The 26,599-nt window shown below is 44.6% G+C and overlaps 1 protein-coding gene across 1 annotated transcript in view; it reads left to right on the forward strand.

Moving 5' to 3' along the window:
* The first annotated feature begins 2,375 nt into the window (after positions 1-2,375).
* The window catches only part of NPL (N-acetylneuraminate pyruvate lyase), a 44,403-nt gene continuing 20,179 nt past the window's right edge, over positions 2,376-26,599 (forward strand). Inside the window, exons 1-3 of the mRNA XM_082265599.1 lie at positions 2,376-2,490; positions 25,833-25,901; positions 26,062-26,138. Coding sequence (XP_082121725.1) covers positions 2,477-2,490; positions 25,833-25,901; positions 26,062-26,138 — 160 coding nt within the window. The 5' untranslated portion in view covers positions 2,376-2,476. The remainder of the gene's footprint in view (positions 2,491-25,832; positions 25,902-26,061; positions 26,139-26,599) is intronic.

The raw sequence follows: 26,599 nt of genomic DNA on the forward strand, positions 1-26,599 counted from the left end.
GCAGTCCCGCTATAAGTCGCTGATCGCCACCATTACTAGTATAAAGAAAAAAAAATTCCAGTATACAGTATATCTCATAGTTTGTAGACGCCATAACATAAACTAATCAATATCCACTTATTGGGATTTTGTTTACTAAAAATATGTAGCAGAATACATATTAGCCTTATTTTATGAAGAAATTTGATTTGTTAATTTTTTTTTTTTTTTTTTTTTACTGGATATGTTTTATAGCAAAAAGTAAAAAATATTGGGTTTTTTTTTTTTTTTCAAAATTTTCAATCTTTTTTCATTAACCACTTTAAGACCGGAAGGATTTGCCCCCCTTAATGACCAGGCCCTATTTAGCAATTTGGCGCTGTGTTACTTTAACGGAAAATTGCGTGGTCGTGTGACGCTGTACCCAAATAAAATTGATGTCCTTTTTTTCCCACAAATAGAGCTTTCTTTTGGTGGTATTTGATCACCTGTGCGATTTTTTATTTTTTGCGCCATCAACAAAAAAAGAGCAACAATTTTGAAAAAAAAAACAATATTTTTCACATTCTGCTATATGACATTCTCAAAAAAAAATTTAAAAATCAAAATTTTTTAACATTTTAGGCCAATTTGTTTTCTGCTACATATTTTTGGTATAAGAAAAATCGTAAGAAGCTTATTTTGATTGGTTTGCACAAAAGTTATCGCGTCTACTAACTATAGGAAAGATTTTTACTAGTAATGGCGTCAATCTGCGATTTTTTGTGGGACTGCGACATTGCAGCGGACAGATTGGACCACTGACTGACATTTTTGACACTTTTGGGGGGACCAGTGACATTACTACAGTAATCAGTGCTATACATATGCACTGTTACTGTACTAATGACACTGGCAGGGAAGGGGTTAACATTATGGGTGATCAAGGGGTTAAATGTGAGCCTAGGGGAGTGATTCTAACTGTGGGGGGGCGGGGCTTCTGAAATGACCATAGAGACATGTGATCCTATATAGAAGGATCACATGGGCTCTATGATCATTGCAGGGAGAAGAACGGTCAGCCGTGTTTACAACAGCCGACCGTCCTTCTCTCTCTCAGCGGGGAACGATCACGAGTGTCAGACGGCATTCGGAGCCGCCTGACACACGCATCTGCTTCCCCGCTGATGAGTGGGGGCGGGAGCGCACTGCCGGCGGCGCGCGCTCACCCCCTGGCCTCCTGAGAGCGAGCGACGTACACCTACGTCCCTTTGCCCAGGATCGGCTGCCTGTTGCAGTATATCTGCAGTGGGCGGTCGTAAAGTGGTTATTAGTGCACAAAATAAAAAAGCCAGTGGTGATCAAATACCACCAAAAGATCACTTTTTGCAGAGGGGAAATGATATAAATTGTATTTGGGTACAGCGTTTTATGACCGCGCAATTGTCAGTTAAAGTAATGCAGTGCCAAAAAGCAGAAAATGGCCTGGTCATGAAGGGGGGTAAATCTCCTGGAGGTCAAGTGGTTAAAGCGGAGTTCCAGTCCTTTCTGTGTTTATTAAAAGTCAGCACCTACAAAAAGTGTAGCTGATATTTAATAAACACACAATCACCTGTCCCACGATCCAGCGATGCGGCCGCCCGAAGCTTCGCTCCTCTCTCTCTCAGCTCTCCCCGATGCTGGCATCACAAGTGTGGGCACACTGCGCATGCGTGAGTCGCGCTGCGCTTCCTCATGACGTGTCCCAGATTACAGGGAGGGAGGGGGAGAGGAGAACTTCCGCTCAAGTTGCCTTTAGTGGCCCGCAGAAGCAGGTACCTGTCAAAATGAGATACCCGCTCCCCCACCCCAAAAAATGACATGCCAAAAGTGGCATGTAAGTGGGTGAGGAGTGCTTAAAGCAGAAGTTCCACTTTTGGGTGGAACTGAGCTTTAAGCAACTTTTCTGCTGCCAGGGAGGAGGGTTTTTAGAGGAGAAAAGCAAACCCCCTCCGCTGTGTGTACATGAGCCCTAAAAGGGGTCAGTGAGGAGTGCCAATGCTACAGTGTTAGGTGCAGTATGGTTTTTTGCCGCTAGATGGTGATGTGTATGTAGACCGGTGTAAGTTTTAATGTACCCGCTGCATTACATACAGTGCCGTGCGCCGGAAGTGAAGAGGGGTAGGTAATTCTCACGGAACACCTGTACGGAGCAGTAGATGAGTGAAGGAGGATGTAGACTTCCGGCCTATGGAGGGGATTTCTAGGCCGCTATCGCCTTACAATACATGACAGGACTGAGAGTACATTGGCTCATAGCGCAGTGCGGGTGTGCCGCGGAGCATACTGGGAATCGCATCCCATGATACTGAGCTCATATTGCGAAACCGAGAAAAAAATATTACTAGAAGGGAAGCAGAGAGCGGAAGCCTTTTCCCCGCCGGTCACGTGATCGTAGCATATAAAGAGGCTTCAGAGACAGAGGAGTGACACTGCTATTGGTGGAGAGAGGCTGAGTGCAGGAGACTGTGATTGGTGGATGCTGAGTGCAAGGTACAGTACGGATCTCGGGCAGGCAGGTTGTCTAAATTGGGCCAGGACTGGTTCTGGGTGCCAAGTACTGAGGGTGGGGGGTCAAACCCAGAACCTAACCCCAGTCCTTTAACCCTTTCATTGACAGAGACATTTTTTCGTTTTCTGCTTACAAGCTAAAAATCAGTATTCTTTGCTAGAAAATTACACACACACACACACACACACTTTTTATATATATATATATATATATATATATATATATATATATATATATATATATATATATATATATATATTTATTATTATTCTATTTTTTTTTTTTTTTTTTTTTTTTTTTATATATATATATATATATAAATATTTTTTTTTTTTTTTTAGCAGATACCCTGGAGAATAGAATGACAGTCATTGCATTATTTTATGCCACACTGTATTTGTGCAGTGGTCTTTTACATGCAATTTTTTGGGAAATAAAATACACTTTAATGAATTTAAAAAAAAAAAAAATAGTAACACCGAGTAAATTGATACATAACATGTCATGCTTTAAAACGGCGCACGCTCACGGAAGGGCAACGAACTACAGTACCTTTAAAAAAGAAATCTCCATAGGCGACACTTTAACGGTTACATCTTTAGAGCTACAGAGAAAGTCTTGTTCTAGAATTATTGCTCTCGCTTGCTCTAACGATCGCCGCAATACTTCACATGTGTGGTTTGAACACTGTTTACATTTGTGGGTGCCACTTACATATACATTCGCTTCTGTTCGCGAGCACGGAGGAATGGGGCGCTATACTTTTTTTTTTTTCACTGTCCCTTTTATTTAAACATCGCTTGTGACAGTAATAGGCAGTGACACGTCATCTTAATGGAGGGATCTGGGGTCTATAGGACCCCAAACCCATTTCCCCTCTGCACTTGAAAGCATTCAAAATACCAAGATCTGCGTTTTTGAGTACTTTCGATATCTGAAAAGTGGCGCCGTTGGCTCTTGAGTAAACCAGAAGTGATGTCATGACGTTGCTTCCAGGCTACTACCTCAGAGACCCGATCAAAGCCAAATCGGTCTTTGTTCGGGTCTGTGGACATGGCGGCTGGTCGCTCTGGTCTCCAGGTGGGACAGAAGAGCCTGGGTGAATGGGGGAAGATGTCCCCTTCCACTGCTTGTAATAACAGCAGAGCCGCTGCTTAGCCGCATCGGTTGTTCTTACAAGAGAGCCAAAAGTTGGCTCTAAAAAAACGGTACCAGGGTAATGCCTCCCCGGTACAAAAATGACGTACAGGTGATTTAACGGCAAGTGGATAAAAAAATCATTTTAGGCCTAAAGGTTACATAAAACCCCCAAAATATTTTTATTTTTTTTCTGAAAGCAGTCAACTAGAGAATAAAATAGTGGTACTTCTAATTTTTTTATGTCACACGATATTAGCAACAACAGTTTAGGAAATGCAAAATTTCATTAAAAACATTCTGAAGTTAATTTTAGGGCACAAAAATACAATACATTACCCATTTTTTGGTAAAAGATTAAAGATAAGGTTGCACTGAGTACATAGATACCCAAGATGTCAAACCTTGAAATTGCCACGTGCCTGTGAAACGGTGACAAACTTCAGTAGCCTACATTTTCCATAGGTGATGTTTTAAAGCGGTAGTAAAACACCCCCCAAAAAAGAAAAAATTTGGCCCTCTGCGGCGTTTTGCCATAATGTGCTAGTATGCACCGCATACTAGCACATTATCATAGGCTTAACTGCAAATAGAGCCATCCAGCGCAGTGCTTTTTCACGGCTTTCCCAGCGCTTCCATCTTTGCCCGGTCTTCCTTCTGGGTTCGTGGGCTCTGGCCCCCGATTACGTCACTCCCGCACATTTGCGCTGGATCTCTGGCACGGCGCTCTGCATGCCACAGCAGAATGTATGCCGTGGAATGCAGAGCGTCACTGTGCACGTTCAGGTGACGTCATCGGCTATGGCTGATGTGAATACCTCCTAAACGGTGTACGCCGTTTAGGAGAAATTCATTGCACCTACAGGTAAGCCTGATAGTAAGCTCACCTCTAGGTATAAGTAAACAGAGGGCCTTTACTACCACTTTAAAACCCCCCTACAGGTCATCAGATTAGAGTTCACTGTGAATAATGGGCCTAGAAATATTGTTCTCACTCTGAAGTGCACTGTAATATGTAACATATGTAGTGCAATCAGCCCTTTCTTTTTTTTATTGGGATAAAGTATATGGCCTGGAGCTGAGTGAAACTGAATCAATCAGCCCTTTCATGCGTAGGAGCCCCCAGTGTGTGCATTTACATTCATGTTTGGGGTTGGGGGGGCCCACATTTATTTATTTTCTTTCATCACATAGGAGACAAAAAGTCCCTTTATGTAAACCTTTTTTTTATTATAATTTTTTTTTTTTTTTTCTTTTGTGACAGGCGACCTTTAGTGATACACCACGGGTCTAAAAGACCCTTGATGTCTGTATCACCTGCCCTCCAATGAAGCTGAAGGGTAAAGCCCCGTACACACGCACAGATTGTTGGCCGTAAATTGTTGGCCAACGTCCGATCTGCCGATTGTAGGCTTGTTAAGCCCCGTACACACGTACCGATTGTCGGTCGACCGTTCGGCCGTCTTTTGTCCAGGGCTGTCGTGTCTGTTGAAAAGTGCTAAAGACTGCACACGAATTTTGTCGGCCAACAACAACCGACTGCAGAAGTGATGTCATGTGATGGTTAATTTTCCGTGTGTTTTTTCTTCTCTGAGCATGCCCAGTCTTGCTCATCTGCTTTTTGTCGGCCGAAATCTGTACTGACTGACGAACAATCCGCCATTCTTTGTTGGCCTACAAAAATTTTATAGCCTGCACACCAGATTTTGTTCGGCCGAAAAGTCGCATTAGGTTGTCGGAAGCATCATACTAACAAGCCGACAATTGGCTGATCGGACGTTGGCCGAATATTTACGGCCGACAATCGGTACGTGTGTACGGGCCTCCAGTATGATGCTTCCGACAACCAACTGCGAATCAGTGTTTTCATGCATGGGATCCTGCAACTCATGTGTTTAGGGGGGTGGGGGGCTCAAAATTATTAGAGGTGCTAAATTTTTTTTTTTTTGCACTTCTTTTAACAAAGTTTAATGTATCGCATAGGAACAAAAGACCTCTGTGATATATTTTTTTTTTTTTTGTGACAGGTTCTCTTTAATGAGACATCGGGGGTCTACTAGACTCATATTGTCTTAGCTGCCTGCCATTGAAGCTAATAGAGTGCAGCTCTTACTGCATTAGCTTCTTTTCCAGCCAGAGCGGGCAGGGAAATTAATGATAGGACCTGGAAGTGACTTTTTACATATCACTTCCAGGTTCTTGGTGGGAGGGGGTAATCGGTGAACAGAAAATTCACTGGTTTTAGTCCTTTCTATATGGTGGAACCTGCCATGCTGGTCCTGTGTCCACCAATGTAAGAGAGGAGCTCAGGAAACCTGGCAGAAGCACGTGGTGGGAGGGGAGTGTAGGCGAATGTACTAGATGTGCTTGGAAGCGATCAGGGATGTTGTGTAGTCTTTAGTATAGTAAATCTTCACGTTCCTGTGCCAAATGTTTCAGTTTGTGTTCAAACATGAGATGTGTGGCATGGCACTGCACAGGTTAATGCATGTCCTCCGTGTGTAGACTAAGAACTGACACTTCCTATGAAGAAACTATATATCCCACAATCCCTGCATCCCTATATGCCACATCTGGAAATTAAAAATGGGTGCAGTGCCAGCCTTAAAAATAATAATAAATCACGCTCACCTAGATGGCTGTCTACCACCACCTCTAAGGTCGGGAACTGAGCAATCAAACACTGCTGAGCCAGCTGCCAGTCCAGGCATATGGGTGGATCCCGACTGTAAAGTCTGGATCTTTCCCGAGCCTGGACTTGCTGAGCAACGTCAGCTGACCAGTGGGCTTTAACCCTCTGTCAGCTGAAAACTGGTAACAGGAGTGCAGGAATAACTGCACTCCTGTGATCCATAGCTTTGTCTATACTTCTTTACTTGTATGTCCTGGCTGAGCAAGTGGGAGAGGTTGCCGTAGCTGCACTGTGCTCAGATTCACCAGCAGGGAGGACAGGTAAGACACATTTGTAAGTTGAATTCTTTGATTTTGTGTCTCCCTGGCAGCAGAATTTGTCCTGCCACCTCTTCTGCATTTCTTTTCCTTCTGTAATCTGTCCTTCCTCGGTCTGTCTCATTCCTGTTTCTTCCTCGACCCCATGTCCCCATCAGCCGCATTTTATATGCTCTTTAGGCTTTCAGCAGACCAGGCTCTAGTGACTCCCTCATTACTCTGATTCTCTGCACAGTGCTGAAAATAAGACAACTGTGGCTGTGCAGCGCAGGATGAGATGATGACTGACTGGTTTTTAAACATTATAAATACTTTCTTTTCAATGTCTTAAACTATACCCGCAAAAAGGGCCAGCAATCTGTCAGAACTGTAAAACAACCCATTCAATTTAAAATAGAAATAAAAAGGCAAAACATTTTTGTATAGATATATATAATTTTTTTTTTGTGTGTGTGTATGTATAAATAACATTTTCCCCTTATAAGTAATCACATTCCATCTGTTCTCAGTTGCATAAGAGCTTGGGGGAGGAGAAACAGCAGCTCACTGAGCTTCCCAGTAAATGGCTGTGCAGGGGGGGGGGGGGGGGCATGTCAGGACAAATCTGATCATTGGAGGAGAGGTGGCTAAGCTCCCAGCACAGCTAGCGAACTGACCACGATGTGCTCTCCTGCTTAGTGTGGTCAGTTTTTAATAGAAAAGTAGAGGGACTGGCAGCAACACCAGGGATTACACATAAAGGAAGAAATACAAAGAGCACAGGATACTTTCTCATACAAGTACATGGTACAGCAGGCACATATCAGGAATCTGAAGTGTTGGGGTAAAAACTGCTTTAAGCCCTCTTTCACATTAAATGTGGCTTTGAAATCGTGCGACCTCACCTGAAATCGCACAATTTCAAAGTCGCATGTCAGCGCAACTTGAGAGACCTCTGTGCAGCTTCAAGCACAGATGTCTATGCAAGTTGCACCCAAAATCGCTAAAAGAAGTGCAGGAACTACATTTTCAAATCGACGCGGCACCACAAAGTTGACGTAACACCAATTTGAACACTGCCATTGCCGACAATAGGATGCGATTTGTCATGCGGTTTGACCTGTCAAATCTCATGACAAGTCGCTCCAGTGTGAACGGGGGCTAAAGTGATATTAATGGCTAACAATGCCCCCGCTCCCTCTTCACAGGGGTTTGACTGACAGCAGCAAGAGCATATGGTTCCCACTGCTTTCATTGTCTTCTGCGAGACTAGGAAGAGAGGAGAGCTGTGCTGTAGCTGGGGAGGCACTGGAGCAGAGAGAGGAGTCGGGTAAATGTTTAGAGATGGGGTTGGGGGGGGGGGGTAAGACAGTGGGGTGTTTTTTACTTTAATGCAGGGAATTTATTAAAGGTAAAAAAAAAAAACGTTTTGAGTTTAAAACCACTTTAAGTAATCTGACACAAGCAGGCAGGGTAATAAAAGAAAGAGATGTTTCATCTTGTTCACATTTGTAGCGTATCGCAGAGGTAATGGCAGGGCATGGATTAGACGCTGCATGATCCAGACCAGAATGTTGCGCTTTAGTGAATATTAACAGGCTAGGTGAATAAATGCATGGACATAGAGGAATTGATCAGCCATGACACGCCAACCTGCGGCGGCAACATGTGAGCCCATCATTACATGGTAAGGCAGACAAGCGGCACAGTGAATATAACACTACATTGACCCCTAGGCGCTGACTGCACGCAAATATGCGGCCTCTCGGCAGCCGGGCCTTGCCATGCATTAGTACAGATGGATTTGTGCCGAGAGCGTGCTCCCTGCGCCCTCCTGGCACAGTGACCCGCGGTTTAAAAAAAACTCCTAATTGCTTCTTACAAAGGGGAGTTTTCTGATCATGTGACCGCCAATTACAGCGGTCACAAGCCCCGCCCACCTCCCGGAATGCCAAACCCCTTCAAAGGCTGGCGCAAAGGGGTTAATGCCCAGTTAAAACGATAAAAACATTTGAAAATGTATACAGCCTTTAAGGTTTCTTAATGTCCTCAGGTTTGAACACATGCACTCCTCGGCCCAAAAATGGAGTTCCCCCACTTTGATGAGATCTCTTATCTCTTACCCCAAGTGAGGGGAATTCTTCTTCACAGACAGCAAAAATTAATCTTTTAGGTCTTTTGACCTTTCTCTGTATTGCTTTTTATAGGTGTTTGACAGGTGGGAAGAGGTGTTACGTCAGTAAAAATACGGCTCAACTGCCTGGTTTGTTAACGCCTCCCACTCCCCACCACTTTTCAACTGCGATTCCAAATTAGTCTTATAAAACAACAGTTTAAGGCTTGGTTCACACTTGTGCGATGCGGGAACGCTGCGAATATACAGCGTGTTCCCGCATCGCATCCGCACATCTGGCAGTTCACACTGCCATATGCGATACGCAGGGGGTGTCAATTAAAAGTTAACGACACCCCCAGTTGCAATCGCATATCGCAGTGCGATCTGCAAGTTCGCACAGAATCGGATCGCACAAGTGTGAACCACTGTGCGATCCGATTCTGAGGCGGCTCAAAAAATGCCTCATGTGCGAGTTTGCTGCGGATGCGCTGCAAATTTAGCCATACAAAGTGTATGGCTGAACTCGCATCCGCACAGGAGATCGCATGTAATGGAGCAGTGCACTCCGAATTACATGCGATCAGCGCATCCGCACCCGCACAAGTTTGAACCGGCTCTAAAATTATTATTACCTTGAATATACACTGCTTGTGGTTTTTAAAGCGGAGCTCCAGCCTGGGGAAAAAAACTTCCTGGCAGTGGGGCCCCCAGATTTTGCCTCTGATGAAGTCGGTATGACCTAATGAGTAAGGCAGGACTGGGGCTCCATGTGGCATTTCTCACACAGTCCTCTGAGTTTAACCACTTGCCGACCGCCGCACGACTATCTACGTCGGCGGTCAGCCCCTCACAGGCAAAGTGACGTAGGGCTACGTCGCTTGCTTGTGAGGGTCTAGGGAGCGAGCACGCGCTCCCGCTTTCGTGGTCACGGACCCCCCCGCGCACGTTTGACCGGCGGACCCGATGTCCGCCGGTCACTCTGCGATCGGCGGGGGAGAGGGAGAAAGTCAGGCGGCTTGTGTAAACAAGCTGCCTGTCATTCTCCCCTGTGTATGAAGGATGATCATACGGTTCTACTATGTAGAACCGTTGATCACTCTTCATACATCTGAAGCCACAGCCAATCACAGTAGAAAGCACGCCCCTAGGGACACACATAGCCCCTCCCTTTCAAAAAAAGTTAACCCCTTCCCTGCCAGTGTATTTTTACAGTAACCGTGCATATGTATAGCACTGATTACTGTAGTAATGTCACTGGTAACCCCAAAAGTGGCAAAAATGTCAGTCAAGGGTCCGATCTGTCTGCCGCAATGTCGCAGTACCGCAAAAAAAATCGCAGATCGCCGCCATTACGCGTTAAAAAAAAAAAACAACAAAAATGACAAAAATCTTTCCCTTTGTTAGTAAACGCGATAACTTTTGCGCAAACCAATCAAAATACGCTTTTTGCGATTTTTTTTTTTTTTTTTTTTTTTTTTTTTTTTTACCAAACATAGGTAGGATAAAACAAATTGGCCGAAAATGTTAAAAAATTTCGATTTTTACATTTTTTTGGGGGGAATTTCATATAAAAAAAATGTGAAAAATATTATTTTTGCAAAATTGACTCTCTTTTTTTGTTTATAGCGCATGATCAAAAAAATCGCACAGGTGATCAAATACCACCAAAAGAAAGCTCTGTTTGTGGGAAAAAGATGCCAAATTCGTTTAGATACAGTGTCGCACGACCAGGCAATTGTCCGTTAAAGTCACGCAGTGCCGAATCGCAAAATACCCCCTGGTCAGGAAGGGGGTAAAATCTTCTGGGGCTTAAGTGGTTAAGCCTGGGCAGTGGTTAAAGGGTTAATGTAACTACACTGTATCTTTGCCTCACAAACTGAAAAGGCTATTTAATTCATTTGTAGTATTCAAACTCCCCCATCCATCCATGTCTCCATGCTTTAATTTGTTGAGTAAGGGCAGATGATTCATGCAGCATTTACTTCCTGGAATCTATCTGCCCTTAGCTCAGGCATAAAGGCAGGACGGTGTGCTTAGTTGAACAGCCCCTCCTCCAGATGAAAGAAAAACATTTCTATGAAGACTCCTGGAATGTATGACATCATTTTGGCCTAGGCCAGGAAGCAACTGAAGAGACGTTCAAAAACAATTCTATATCTTCCTATCTATTTACTAATGCTAGCAGCATAAGGATTACAAATCGTTAGTGCCGGTTCACACTATTGCGATGCGGGAACACTGCGAATCTACTGCGTGTTCCCGCATCGCATCCGCAGCACAGGCAGTTCACACTGCCATATGCGATATGCTGGGGGTGTCAATTCAAAGTTAACGACACCCCCAGATCAGATCGCATATCGCAGTGCGATCTGACAGTTCGCACATGAATCGAATCGCACTGGTGTGTACCACCATGCGATTCGATTCTGTTGCGGACCAAAAAAAGGGTCATGTGCGTGTTTAGTGCGATTGCAGTGCGAATTTAGCCATACAAACTGTATGGCTGAATTCACACCGCACAGACATCGCATGTGATTTTAGGAGCAGTGCGCTCCAAATCACATGCGATGTCTATCATCGCAATAGTGTGAACCGGCACTTAAGGCGACTTGGATTTATTATTTAGAATTTTTTTGGTAGAGGTAGGAGTATTCTATTTTTATCACTGTACCATTCTTTATACAACTTTCACTGGGTGTGACCGAGTCAGGTTTCTGATTTGTGAAAGTTCCTTTTGTGAATTTACGCCATTAGGCATTTGACAATCATATGCTCTCTAGGTCAGAATGGGTGTGCGAGTTGAATGAGATTAAATCAATTTTGGAAATAATACACAGAGAGGAATACAGCACCTTGAAAAAGTATTCATACCCCTTGAAATCTTCCACATTTTGTCATGTTACAACCAAAAACGTAAATGTATTTTCTTTTTCACTCATTGACAGACACGGCTCTTTAGGATTCTTGACCTATGGGTTATACTGCCCCCTACAGGAGTAGGAAACTAGGCAGAAAAAATAACTTTGACTACACCTATGGGCAGTCCCAGGAGGTATACTCCCCCTCTCTGCTATAGGTATGCAGTTTTTTCTGCCTAGGCAGGAGTAAGGACCTAGTTCCTTGCTGGAATCTCTGGTCCTGGCTATTTTTTTCTCTTTTTCAAATGGCTTTTTTGACCTTGTTTTTTTCTTGGCAGATCTTCAATCAACTGTTGGACTGGGCGACGGGCTGGATAATCTAGATCCAGTGGTCACCACAGTCTGGCCAGTGAGAGCACGCAGACCACAGCTCCGCTAAAGGTCAGCTGCAACATAAGCCCCACTGGCCTGTGAGTTAAATGCTGCGCGAGATCGCATAGGACCGGGTCTCAGCGTTCCTCCTGTTGTAGTCTGTTTTAGTCTGTGGCCCGCAGCCATGTTTGCATAGTCCGGCAGCCATTTTTCATTGGTTCGGCATACTAAAGAGCGGCGGCCATTACAGAGGAGCCTATGGGCGGCGATTTCGGCTGTAGGTGCCCCTCCTTTTCCCCTGGTGCTGACTCCTTGGTCTTTCCTTTCCCTGGACGCCGCACGTGGAACAAGTGTTCTCCTGGTGCAGCTGGTGCCTTTCTGGTGGGGTGGGGGAGTCTGGTGGGGTCCTCCCTCTCTCTGCTGCAGGATTGTGGGGTGCTCTGTTGCTGGCAACCGGGTGGTGCTACCAGCATGGTGGGGGGTGTCCCTTGGCAGTGTTAGACATGTTTTTTGGTGTTCCCCACCTGACCCCCTCTCAGAGGCTGGGGGGCCCTTGGAGTCCCAACCATCCATTGATGCACTGACGGCGGTCTGGGTTCTTTTTGTGTCCCGGGTGGAGGTGGCTTTCGGGCGGTGAGCTAGCAAAAAGCGCCCGCCTTCCCCTGCGTCATCTATCTCCTCAGATCCTGAATCTGACTCGGCTGCCGCGGACGTGGCCCACCCTACGTGGTCTACGGCCACGCACCCTGACTTTTCTGATAGTGAGGATGATTCCTCCACCCCTGTAGCTACGCACGAAAAGGTGCTGGTGGACGCATGGATGGATTGTGTCTGTGCGTGAAACTTTAAAAATGGAGGATGCAGCTGAAGCTGTGGCAGAGGTGCCGGTCCCCTTTGGCACTTATAAGCCATCTAGAGTGGTGAACGTGTTTTTCCTTTTCCCTCATATTTTGTCAGATTTGTCGCAAAAGAGTGGGAGCGTCCAAAACATCCCTTTGTGGTTCCTAAACGCTTTGCGATGAGGTACCCCTGTGAGGAGTTTCTCCTTGAAAAGTGGACCCCCCGTTTCCAGGTTGAATAAGGTGACCGTGGTTTCGGTTGAGGAATCACCAGCCTTTAAGGATCCCGCTGAGAGAAAAGTTGAGGCTGTGGCCCGCAATATGTTCACTTTTGCAGGTTTGGCACTGCAAACGGTGTGTGTGTGTGTGTGTGCGCACACATACACAGTGACAGTATATGGTAATAGTAGTGGTTAGGTACTTCCAGAGATTTTCTTGTAGTAGGTACTGTGTCTGTCTAGCTGAGCCCGGGAGGAAGCATGTGACTGCAGTATAGAGAAAAGCTGCTGCTTCCTGTGTATGGCTCCTCCTGTCACAGGCAGAGTGCATCTGATATCACTCCGCCTGTGAGCTGGACCTATACAGGAAGTAGAGGCTCCGTTCTAGTAAAGAGTCGGGGGTCTGATACAGTGGGGAGACGCGGGGGTAGCCTGGCAGACTTGCAGAACAGAAATATACAGTATTTTAAAAATGATGACGATGACAATACCGTGTATATGCGATACCACGATATATCGCATTACCGAAAACCAGCATATCTCTACATTCAAGACAAGTGGGTCCACAAGTTGATTTGGCCTGGTACAAGATCGAGTCTCGGTCCTTGTCTCCGGCAAGGTTCTTCCCTTCCAACTTGCGCCTGTCCCCAGGTCGGCTGCAGGGCCTTCACGGGGAGGTGCAGGATCTACTATCACAGGGAGTTATTGTGCCCGTTCTAGAGTTGGAACATTTTCAGGGATTTTTTTAAAGGAAGGAAGGCAAGGTCCATCTAATCTAGGACCTCAAGGACCTGAATCGCTTTGTACAGGTTGAGAAATTTCGGCTCGAGTCCATTCACACAGTGGTGGCTTCCCTTCATCAAGGGGATTTTCTGGCCTCCATCGATGTCAAGGACGCTTACCTTCATATTCCAATATATGTCGGGCACCAGCGTTTTCTTTGCTTTGCCGTGGGAGAGGAGCATCATCCGTTTGTGGTGTTTCCCTTTGGTCTCGCTTCAGCTCCTCGCGTGTTCACAAAAGTGTTGGCCCCAGTGTTAGCCTTGCTCAGGTAGAGGGGGATCGTGGTACTGGGGTACCTAGAAGGTCTCCTTCTGCGAGTAGAGTCCCTGTCTGTCTTAAGAGATGATCTGGACATCCCTGTGCGAACTCTGCAAGAGTTTGGCTGGAAACTATATTTTCAGAAATCGGCTCTGACTTCGTCCAACAACCTGGACTACCTGGGTCTGACTTTGGATTCAGCCTCAGTCAGGGTGTTTCTTCTGGAGGCAAAACTACTGAAGTTGCATCATGCGATTCGACTCCTGTTGTCCAACCGTCGGTCGACTCTCAGGACTTGCATGCAGGTGCAGGGCTTGATGGTCTCCACCTTCGAGGCAGTTCTGTTTTCTCAGTTCCATACCAGACCTCTGCAAAAGAAGATTCTTGCCAAGTGGGATAAGAATCCTCAATCCTTGGACAACCTGATCCTGTTGAGCCGAGGTGTGAGGGGATCCCTGATTTGGTGGCTCCGTTTCCCGGCGCTTCGGCAAGGGAAGTCCTTTCTCCCCCCTTTATTGGACAGTGGTTTCCATGGATGCCAGCCTGTCTGGGTGGGGAGGTGTCTTGGGCACAGACTCTGCTCAAGAAGTTTGGACTCGGGAGAAGTCCAGTCTGCCAATCAACATCCTGGAGATTCAGGCGAACAGGCTTTATCTGTCCCTGTGGACGAATCGTTTGCAGGGGTGCCCGGTAAGGGTTCAGTCGGACAATACCACGGCTGTGGCATATGGCAATCATCAAGGAGGCGCAAAAGTGCCCTAGCGGCCCAGGACGTAGCCGGCATCCTAAGGTGGGCAGAACTATATGTTCCAGCCCTCTCTGCTGTGCACATTGCAGGGGTGGAAAATTGGCAGGCGGAATACCTCAGTCGACAGGTGTTGGAGCTGGGCGAATGGTCTCTTCACCCGGAAGCGTTTCAACAACTATCTCAGGTGGGGGGACCCCTGATGTGGACCTGTTAGCCTCTCGTTTCAACCGGAAGGTTTCGGAGGTTTGTGGCAAGGTCTCAGGATCCTTTGGCCGATTCTGCAGACGCTCTGGTGGCCCCTTGGGGTCTGTATCATCTGATTTATGCTTTTTCTCCACTACAACTTCTTCCGAGACTTCTGCGCAGAATCAAGGCCGAAGGGATTCCAGTCATTCTGGTGGCTCCAGACTGGCCTTGTCGGTCTTGGTATGTGAGCCTAGTAAGGCTGGGAGCTGTTGCTCTTTGGAGACTCCCTCTCATAGAAGATCTTTTGTCTTAAGGACCAATCTTCCATCCTGCTTTATGGTTGCTGGCTGTGTTGTCCTGTCGGCCACCTTACCTGGTGGTTCACAGGGACAAAGTGGTGCTCCGTCCCTGTCAGTCGTTCGTTTCTAAGGTTGTCTCGGGTTTCCACTTGAATGAAGACATTGTGTTGCCTTCCTCGTGCCCTAAGCATAAACATCCTAAAGAAATTGCTTTACATTCCCAGGTTGTGGTTTGGGCAATCGGGGTGTACCTGGCGGCGACTAGGTCAATTCGGAAATCTGATTCTTTGTCCTTTTACAGATGAATCTCATAAGGGGCAGGCCACATCTGCTGCGACCATTTCCAGATGGATAAGGCAGACTGGTGCAGACTTATTCCATCAGGAGTCAGTGTTCCTCCTTTCCCTGTTAAGACGCATTCTACAAGGGCGCGTAGTGCCTCCTGGACCTTCTGTCATCAGGCGTCAGTGGTCCAGGTGTGCAAGATGGCCACATGGTCTTCTGTGCATACATTTACAAGATTTTACAAGGTGGATGTACTCGCATCTGCGGATGCGTTTTGGCCGCTAAGTTTTGCAAGAGGCTCTGGCCTCTTGAGGGTGTATTTTTTTCCTGATGGTGACCTTCCTGGTTGAGCTCCTTGTTTACCTGGTTGGCTATGTTTAGCCTTTTTTGGGAATTATGTTTACTGCTGTTTTCCCACCCCTCAGATTGACACTGGTTTGGGACGTCCCAAGGGTCAAAGAAGATCTGGAGCTGTGTCTGTCAATGATCAAAAGCGAAAAACTGGATTTTTGTCTTACCGTAAAATCTTTTTCTCTGATGTTCATTGACAGACACAGCACCAACCCCTCTGTTTGAGTAGGGTGAGGTATTCTTCTGACACTGCTTGTTACAAACTGAAGTCCTATAGCAGGAAGTGGGAAGTATACCTCCTAGGACTGCCGTAGTGGTGTTGTCAAATTGTTTCCACCTATTCCTACTTCTATGGAGAACAGCATAACCCAAGGGTCAAATAAAATATGGAGCTGTGTCTGTCAATGAACATCAGTGAAAAGGACTTTACGGTAAGACAAAAATCCAGTTTTTTGGTCTAAAAGTAAATGCAATGTGTGGAGTAAAACTAACACTACTGCACATCACCCTTTACACACCATCGCCACCCTGAAACATGGTGGTGGCAGCATCATGTTGTAGGGGTGCTTCTCTTCAGCAGGGAAAGGGAAGCTGAGTCAGAACGAACTGCACTCCTGTGAAGCTTTGGCTGTACTTCTCCTTTAACCGGTTGCCGACTGCGCACAGTATATTTTCTGCGGCAGTCAGCCCCGGCCAGGCAGAGTGACGTAGATCTACGTCGCTAGCCTGTCACCGGGTTTTGAGCCAATAGAGGGCAAGCGTGCGCCCGCTTCGGCTCGTTCACGGAGGAGTGCGGGCGTGTGACCGGCGGACCCGATGTCCGCCGGTCACACTACGATCGTCGGTAGAGCGGGAGAAAGGCGGAGCGGCTTATGTAAACAAGCCGCCTGTCATTCTCCCCTGTGTAAAAATGGAGATCAGACAGTTCTACTATGTAGAACCGTTGATCTCTGTTTTTACACTAGTAGCCATGTCCCACTACAGTTAGAAGCACGCCCCTAGGACACACTTAACCCCTCCCTGTCCAATACAGTTAACCCCTTCCCTGCCAGTGTCATTTTTACAGTAATAGTGCATATGTATAGCACTGATTACTGCAGTAATGTCACTGGTACCCCCAAAAGTGTCAAAAATGTCAGTCAAGGGTCCGATATGTCCGCCGCAATGTCGCAGTACCGCAAACAAAATCGCAGATCGCCGCCATTACTCGTTAAAAAAAAAACACCAAAAATGACAAAAATCTTTCCCTTTGTTAGTAAATGTGATAACTTTTGCGCAAACCAATCAAAATACGCTTTTTGCGATTTTTTTTTTTTTTTTTTTTTTTTTTTTTTTTTTTTTTTTTTTTTTTTTTTTTTTTTTTTACCAAACATATGTAGCATAAAACAAATTGGCCGAAAATGTTAAAAAATTTTTATTTTTAAATTTTTTTGGGGGGGAATTTCATATAAAAAAAAAAGTGAAAAATATTATTTTTGCAAAATTTACGCTTTTTTTTGTTTATAGCGCATGATCAAAAAATCGCACAGGTGATCAAATACCACCAAAAGAAAGCTCTGTTTGTGGGAAAAAAAGGACGTGAAATTCTTTAGGTACAGCGTCGCACGAACGCGCAATTGTCCGTTAAAGTCACGCAGTAAAAAAATCGCAAAAAAAACCCTGGTCAGGAAGGGGGTAAAATCTTCCGGGGCTTAAGTGGTTAAGAGTTCACTTATTTTTTGAAGACCCAGCTGCCAAACTTAGAGGCTGTCATTAGCCTGGCACTGCTGTAACAATAAATATCGCCTTATCCATAATTTGCATTTTTATTCTTGTGGGTGATTGTGTAGGCGGGGCCCCAGTGCACTGCATTGCCCGGGGGCCTATAATGTTCTTAAGATGGCACTGAGTATTATTATACAGGATTTATAAGCGTCAACAGTTTGCACAGTGCTTCAAAAACCTTTTAGTGTTACTTTAAAGCACTGAGGATAGAGATTGCAAAGCAGTAGTCCCCATGATTTCCACGTTTGCAGGTTTTGGAGCACATGTAGCAGTGTCTGCTGATTTTGTAAAATAGGATGCAAATGTGCAACCACAGCAAAACAGTCTCCTGTTCATGTGACCTTTTTGTAGTGAATCGTTTCCGTCTAGTTCCCTAGCTGGATTTACATGTTACAAACTCCAGTTTGGTAAGTATTTTCTTTGTCTGTTAGAGGTCAGCTGCACATTGTCCAGGCTCTGCTCTGCTACACTCGGTAAGTAAGGGGTGGTAAGGGATATGGATGGTTAAAGCAAACCCTTCTTCTTGGGGTGTTTTTGGCCAACTATTCCAATGCTGGAACTTTTTTGTTCTTGTTATATTAAAGGTCAGTTTACCTTTTAGACATTCTTTACTCCTTTTGCCTCCATTGTGGCCATTGGTGGGCTTAGAACTAAGGAACCTGGGACCCTGTAGCATTCTCCTTCCAGGTGCTCATTTGGTATAGAGCTGGAAGTAAAGGGGCTCTGCACTATAGCTGTGTTTTTAAGTAGGATGGTAAAATCTATATGAAAGTTGCAGCAACTTTTTCTTTAGATTAGCTCTGTTTACCTAGGCTTAAAGGATACATTCACCTTTCATAACATGTTACACCTGTATTCAGGGTCTAACGTGTTACTAAATCAGCAGTCCCAGTTGTGACCGTGGGCGAAGGATCTGTGACAATTTAAAAAGAGCACGGCTGCCCCTCGAATGCGTCCCTCATTCACAGAAATCTGTAAATGAGTGAACTACTACTGCCAACCATTGCAGCTGATGGTTTGTAGTTCTCAATGAACTACGAGGGCGCTGGTTAGTGATCTGGTAGTTCAGTGATTCTTCCTGCCGTTCAGTAACTGCCTGCCTATAGGAGGTTCCAGCAGACAGCTACACTGACAGTCTGCAGGAGCCTGACCTTGCACCCGCAATATGCTGATTGCGCATGCAGTAATTTACAGGTTGCTAATGTATAAAATAATGGATGCACTTTTTTTTTTTTCCTGCAAAAAATTGTGCATTTATATTTTTTAAAAAGGTGAGCTTGGCCTTTAGGGCATGGGTTGCTAAACTGCTTATCACGGTCTAGAAACAGACTGAGTGACAGACCTGTCCAGACTTCAGCCGTGCCACTGTCACAGCTTGGTGCCCTCTGCTGGATCTCCTGCCCAGCCATCAATATCATTCATACAGTGGGTGGGGAGCTGCTGCAGATCAGGGAAGATTGCCGGAGTCTTTTCATAACAAGCCAGGTATTCAACTGCTTGTTAACATAACTTGGGTAACTCCCACCCTCCGTCCACATCTGCAGACCCCACCAGCTGTAAGGATGACATTGGTGGCAAGGTGGGAGACTCAGGAGAAGACCCCAAGATAATTGGTGCCTCTGCCCTGTCAAAGGTAGGTGTGGGGGAGACTTGCATTTAAGGGGTATTGTGTTGTGAAGGGGCTCTGTTAAAGGGCACTGTGTTGTATTAAATAGCACTGTAATGTGGTATGGGGGTACTTTGATGTGTTTATAAAGGGGCACTGCAATGTGTAAAGGGGAACTGAGGACACGGTGGGACTGCTTTAAAGGGGGGACAGTGATGTAAAGGGTAGACTGAAGACAATGATGTACAGGGGGGACCATTAAGTTTTATAGCACAAACATGAGATTCGGACCTCAGCCAGAAGGAAATTTTGCAGACAGGACCTCTGTACATTTTCATTCAAGACCCATGCTTTAAAGTGGTTGTGAAGCCACTTTGTCATGATCATAGAATCCCCTCTGTTAGATAATGTTATTGACAACTACAGCGGGAGGGGCAGCGAACTCCCGCTGACGTCAGCCAGGAGCAGATCAGTGGGCGGTCACGTGAGTGCCCAGAGGTGCTCTGAAATAAGGTACAAATCTGCAAATATTTTTTATAAAGCACATACAGTGGGGTACATATCATTACTTTGTCATGATCATACAATCCTCTGTTCGATAATGTTAGAAGCAGGCAGGGAACGGGGCGGGGAGCAGAGTGGCGCTGTCACTAGCTAGCAGGCAGGGAGGGGGGAGAGAGGACAGAGGAGAGCAGCGAATGACTAATGCCTCGTACACACGCAACGATTATCGGCCGACCGATCGGCCGTCTTTTGTCCAGTGTTGTTGTGTTGGTTGGAATGTGCCTAGACTGCACACAAATTTTCTCGGCCAACAAAAATCAACTTCAGAAGTGATGTCATGTGATGGTTTATTTTCCGTGTGTTTTTTCTTCTCTGAGCATGCCCAGTCTTGCTCATCAGATTTTTGTCTGCCGAAATCTGTACTGACTGACGGAAAATCGGTCGTTCTGTTGACGGCCAACAAAAATTTTATAGCCTGCACACCAGATTTTTTTTCGGCCGAAAAGTCGGAGTCGGTTGTCGAAAGCATCATACTAACAAGCCGAATATTGGCCGATCGGACTTTGGCCGAAAATTCACGGCCAACTATCGATGCGTGTGTACGAGGCATTAGGCATGTAAACTGACCACAGTATCAGTGGCTAAGCAGCCATGATAAATGTGGTCTGTTTTACAAGGGGAGGGCAGAACCTGGCAGGATCAGCCAGGTATTTTAGATTATACAAGGGGCCAAATTGCACAGCACAATCACTGCTATTATTCATGCTTTAACGGAACAGGATAATTTTTTTTTTTTTTCCAGAGCAGGTAAGTATAACATGTTTGTTATTTTAATAGAAATAAAAACGAGAGTTTACAATCACGGTCTCCGCTGGAAACATTTTTAACAGTTTAGGAGGACAATATTAACTGCAACAAAGGCCATTCAAACTGTGTGGCTGAAATTGCATCGTATTTTCACCAAAATGGTGCAGGACCCTTTTTTTTCGTCCGCACTGGAATCTGATTGCATGGGTGTTCACACCTAATGCGATCCGATTCCTGCACCATTTGACAGTTCGCACTGCGAACCGATCTGGGGGTGTCAATAACATTACATTGACACCCCCAGCGGTTTGCAGATGTCAGTGTGAACCAGTGTGCGATTCAGGTGCGATGCGGGAACCCGCACTGGAATTGCAGGGTTTCCCGCATCGCACCAGTGCGAACCAGGACTAAGGCTACATTCACACGGGTGGCCAGGTGCACTAAACGCCTTTGAATGTAGCAACACTCTGTACTATGGCCAGATACGAAAAGGCCGCTGCAACTCCAACCCAAGACACACACTGCCTACGTCTAGAATTGGTTGGAGGCTGTATTCACATGTAACTGAATAGATTAGCGGTTACATACAAACAGTACTGGCACTGGCCATTGAGTTGTACAGAGTACAAATCTGACAGATGCTGCTAACAGCTACAGCTGGTCACACACAGTGTGGGCATGCAGTGTTTAGAATCGCAGGCGAGAATCTACTGATTATCCCCAGTAGCCGCATCCATATGACCAGGTGAATGTAGCCTAAGTGCAAATTTTCCTTTTTAGTGCTGCAGCTCAATGGGAGGCCATAGTTCTACCTTAGGTGTAAGGGGCTCAGAAAAAAAAAAGATATTTATTTTAAAAGAGAAATGTGGGAATAGTAATCCCCTAGATTACAAAGAAAGTTATTAAACTTAGCGCTGCTTCCTTAAATCAATAACACATACTAATAATACACAAAGTGTCAATACAATCAATAATACATAAAGTGAACGTGCAATCAAACAAATAAGCGTCCATCAATAATAAGGTGCCAGTGCTAGTGATGTCTTCTCATGACACTCTTGTCCCCCCCCCCCATGAGTCCCCACTCACCAGCAAAATTATTAAAAGTAGCATAGTATATGGGTGGATGGATCTAGCTCCTTCCCTCTGTGTCAGTATACAAGGCTCTCAGCGTAATGATGGAATATGTTCCATTGAAGAGAGATAATCCATAGCGTAATACTGTTTGCTTTATTGAAAGATAAAAGCATAAATGCACTTACAGCAGTAAAAAATGTTTGAGCATGTAAACCAAAGGATCGCTGCCCCAGTATTCGTATCAGCTGTCCGTTTGCCATCTCTATCTCTTTACCCACTTGACGCGTTTCGCCCCTCCCACTGGGCGTCTTCAGAAGCTTCTATACCTCCCTATATGGCTGCAGCACCAATCGCAGCTGTCCCCTGCCGCCTCTAAGAATGAGATCTGAGCAATCAAACTTATCAGTCAGCTCTCATTCCTCAGCCGGCAGGGAGCTGGTGGGCTGTGGAGGGGGGTGGGAGCTGCTGGCTTTCAGCAGCCCACTGGAAGGCTGAGCAAACTGTCAGTCCAGGCTTCTGGGCGGATCCTGACTAGATGGTTGGGATCTTTTTAGAGCCTGGACCGGCTCTGCAATGTCAGCCAACAGCAGGCTTACACCGCTGTCAGCTGATAACGGGTCACAGGAGTGCAGAACTAACTAAACTCCTGGGGAAGTCTACTAAACTACAGGGGAAGTATAGCCAAAAAAGCTTAGGTTCACACACTTGTGGGAAATGCCGCGATCCATGCACGTTTTCCCACACTGCATTCCAATCGCACAGCCCTCGCCATCCACTGCCGGCTGCCATCCGCTGCTGGTGCCAGCACATAGGTAATGACACCCTAAGCACAGGCAGTCGTGCAAAACAACTATGTGATCCAGTTGCGGTGCGGCTCCAAAAAAGGTGCATACTCCTCTTTGGTGCGATTTGAGCCCATGCAGAATGAATAGGCTCAAATCGCACCGTGCTGAATCATATGTGAATTGCACAGGAATGCGGTGCAGTTTTTCACTGTAAAACATGTTTGGTTTTGAAATGGCAGCTCAAGTTGCCAAAAGCAGGCACTAATTTATTGGTGGAAACAGACACTTCAGCTTTCATTGATATGTGATACCAATGACCTTTTAGGAAGATTATTTCATACAGCTTGTTACCTTTGGTATTTATACTAGTTTGAGTTGTTCTTGTGCTTTCAAATCTTGATCCGCATCACATGACTCCTCAACCACATTATAAAAAAAAAAAAAAAAAAAAAAAAAAGCCTAGATGATTTTTGCTAAATCAATATTGTATCATGCAAGGAACAATATGTAGGGGAAGCTGATAGTGTTACAAAAAGGCATTGGTACTAGAGTATCATCTGAATGTTTTACTATGTAAAGACAAAAAGAAACAAAGAAAGGGCGCACCGACCTAGCGCATTATCCTCAATAATAGGCTTTATTGATGCAACATGTAAAATGGCTACTCACAAGCACAGGTGAAAAATGATCATATCAAGCTCAGTTGCTCCAGTGTCAGGAATAGTCCATATATAAGTTCATAATCCGATAAGATGACGGCTGACGCGTTTCGAGGCTCAGCCTCTTCCTCAGAGTGGCTCATTTGATCATTTTTCACCTGTGTTTGTGAGTAGCCATTTTATATGTTGCATCAATAAAGCCTATTATTGAGGATAATGCGCTAGGTCGGTGCGCCCTTTCTTTGTTTCTTTTTGCCTTTAGTACCATTGGACTACCCCAGTCCTTTTTGGGCAGCAAGACCTTAGCTATCCAAGACGCCAGCTGTGAGTCCCGTGGGGAGTGTGGTCGGGGAGCTTGGATTCTAAGTGCAGGAGAAGGGTAGTATTACCTTATTGTTTTACTCAAACTGACCTTTGATGAATTATTAGTGAGCAATTTAATAAAGGTTAATCCTACTGAGAAATGATTGATGGGCACTAGTGAGCCGTATCACCTTCTAGATTTATTTATTTAAAAAAATGGCTGTGGAATGTCTCAAAATTTGCACAGCCATTGCAAATAAACTCCTTGAATGTATACAGTATATCACTATATACAGTGCCTCTAAAAAGTATTCATACCCCTTGAAATTTTCCACATGTCATGTTACAACAAAAAATGTAAATGTATTTTATTGGGTTTTTATGTGATAGACTAACACAAAGTGGCACATCATTGTGAAGTGGAAGGAAAACGATAAACTATTCAAGTTTTTTTACAAATGAATATCTGAAAAGTGTGGCGTGCATTTGTATTCAGCCCTCTTTACTCTGTATCCACTAGATCTTAGAATTGCCTTCTGAAGTCCCCTTATTAGTAAATAGAGTCCACATGTTTGTAATTTAATCTCTGTATAAATACAGCTGTTCTGTGAAGCCCTGCGAGTTTTTTTTTTTTAGAGAACCTTCGTGAACAAACATCATCACAAAGGCCAAGGAACACACCAAACAGGTCATTGATAAAGTTGTGGAGAAGTTTAAAGCAGGGTTAGGTTATAAATAAATTCAAATATCCCAAGCTTTGCACATCTCACGGAGCACTGTTTAATCCATTATCCGAAAATGGAAAAAGTATGGCACAACTGCAAGACATGGCCGTCCACCTAAACTGACAGGCCGGGCAAGGAGAGCATTAATCGGAGAAGAAGCAGTCAAGAGGCCCATGGTAACTCTGGAGGAGCTGCAGAGATCCACAGCTCAGGTGGGAGAATTTGTCCACAGGACAACTATTAGCTGCACACTCCACAAATCTGGCCTTTATGGAAGAGTGGCAAGAAAAAGGCCATTGTTGAAAGAAAGACATAAGAAGTCCCATTTGCAGTGTGCGAGAAGCAAACGTGGGGGACACAGCAAATGTGGAAGAAGATGCTCTGGTTGTATGAGAACAAAATTAAACTTTTTGGCCTAAAAGCAAAACGCTGTGTGTGGCTGAAAACTAACACCGCACACCATCCCCACCGTGAAACATGGTGGTGGCAGCATCTTTTGTTGGGATGCTTTTCTTCAGCCAGGACGGTGAAGCTGGTCAGAAATGATGGGAAGATAAGTGGAGCCAAATACAGGGCCATCTTAGAAGAAAACCTGTTTGAGTCTGCAAAAGACTCGAGACTGGGGCAGAGGTTCCCCTTCCAGCATGTCATAGACCCTAAACATACAGCCAGAGCTGCAATGGAATGGTTTAGATCAAAGCATATTAATGTGTTAGAATGGCCCAGTCAAAGTCCAGACCTAAATTCAATTGAGAATCTGTGGCAAGATTTAAAAATTGCTGTTCACAGACACTCTCCATCCAATCTGGCAGAGTTTTGAGCTATTTTGCAAAGAAGAATGGGCAAACATTTCACTCTCTACATGTGCAAAGTTGGTACAGACATACCCAAAAAGACTTGCAGCTGTAATTGCAGTGAAAGGTGGTTCTACAAAGTATTGACTCAGGGGGCTGAATACAAATGCACACCACGCTTTTCACATATTTATTTGTAAAAAAATTTGAAAACCATTTATCATTTTCCTTTCACTTCACAATGATGTGCCACTTTGTGTTGGTCAATCACCTAAAATTCCAGTAAAATGGGATTTTTGACCGTAAAATCCATTTTTTTTAAATTTCAAGGCGTATGAATACTTTTTCAAGGCACTGTGTGTGGCATTTTTTTTTGTTTACTTCTTATGATTGCCAGCTCATCTAGTGGCCATAATGTGGTATTTTCCTGAAATATGGCGACCAGAAAAATACCTCATAACCACTAGATGAAGCGGACGATCATAGGAAATTAATAGAAAATGGCATTTCACACCTAAAGTGCACATTATTACAGAGATTATTTTTGACAGCTGTACAAATGCTGAGACATTTGCACAGTAGTTATTTTTTTTTTGTTTTTATTTTTTTTTTTTGCTTTTTTATCACTGTATACAGTGTATGAGAATAACCTCTGATAGTTTCCTTCATTTGAGTTAAATCCATGCATTGAAAATTCATGTAATCTTTAGAAAATTTAATGTGTATTTTTTAGACTAGCTCTTGAAGTCACTAATTGCAAGGATTCCCCACTGTAGTTTTGTTCTACTCTTCGCCTTCATTGTTTGTCTTGTGCCAAAGATGTGCTGGAATGTAAATGACCATATATATCTACTTCAAGAATGAGCCCCAGTAGAAGATTGTGCTAATTTGTTGTTTTTTTGCTTTTTTTTTTATACACAGGGTCATGGATCTAGCTGGGAAAAAGCTGAAGGGCCTTGTAGCTGCGACCTTCACTCCAATGACAAGCAGGTGAATATGAAATCACATCATTTATTTGTTGGGTTTTTTTGTAGCCAAGTTCCTGTAGACCTGTGTAGTCGAAGTGATGATTGTCTCAACATTAATTTCTGACCACTATTAATGACTGTACAAATAAATATTTGGGATAATTTATCTTCTCTGCTTTCAGCAATGCCATCAACCTCCCTGTTATCCAGGAATATGTGGATTATCTGGTCAAGAAGCAAAATGTTAAGAATATATTTGGTGAGCCTGTCTGTTGTCTTTTTTTTTTGTGTTACATACTTGTCCTACCATTATTGCCATTAATGAGTTCTGGAAGTATCATCTATTGCAGGGTTTCTCAACCAGGGTTCCGTGGAACCTTAGGGTTCATCCTGAGGTTGCTAGGGGTTCCTTGAGCAATGGGCAATTTCTGTCTCTCAGATAAGCTCCCAATGACACCATTGTTCCTTTTAGCTATCTGTAAGGGGTTAATTCTTCCCAATGATGACAAGAGTAAGGAGCATTCTTCCCACTGACCATCACACTAATGTGCAATTCTTCCCAATGATGACAAGAGTAAGGAGCATTCTTCCCACTGATTGTCACACTAATGTGTCATGAGTTGTAGATTTTTCATTTTTAGCAGGGGTTCCCCGAGACAAGAAATGTAGTTCAAGGGTTCCTCTGTGTTGAAAAGGTTGAGAGGCTGATCTTTTGCTTTA

This window comes from Pelophylax lessonae, assembly GCF_965119305.1.
Source record: "Pelophylax lessonae genome assembly, chromosome: 8".
Taxonomy (NCBI): domain Eukaryota; kingdom Metazoa; phylum Chordata; class Amphibia; order Anura; family Ranidae; genus Pelophylax; species Pelophylax lessonae.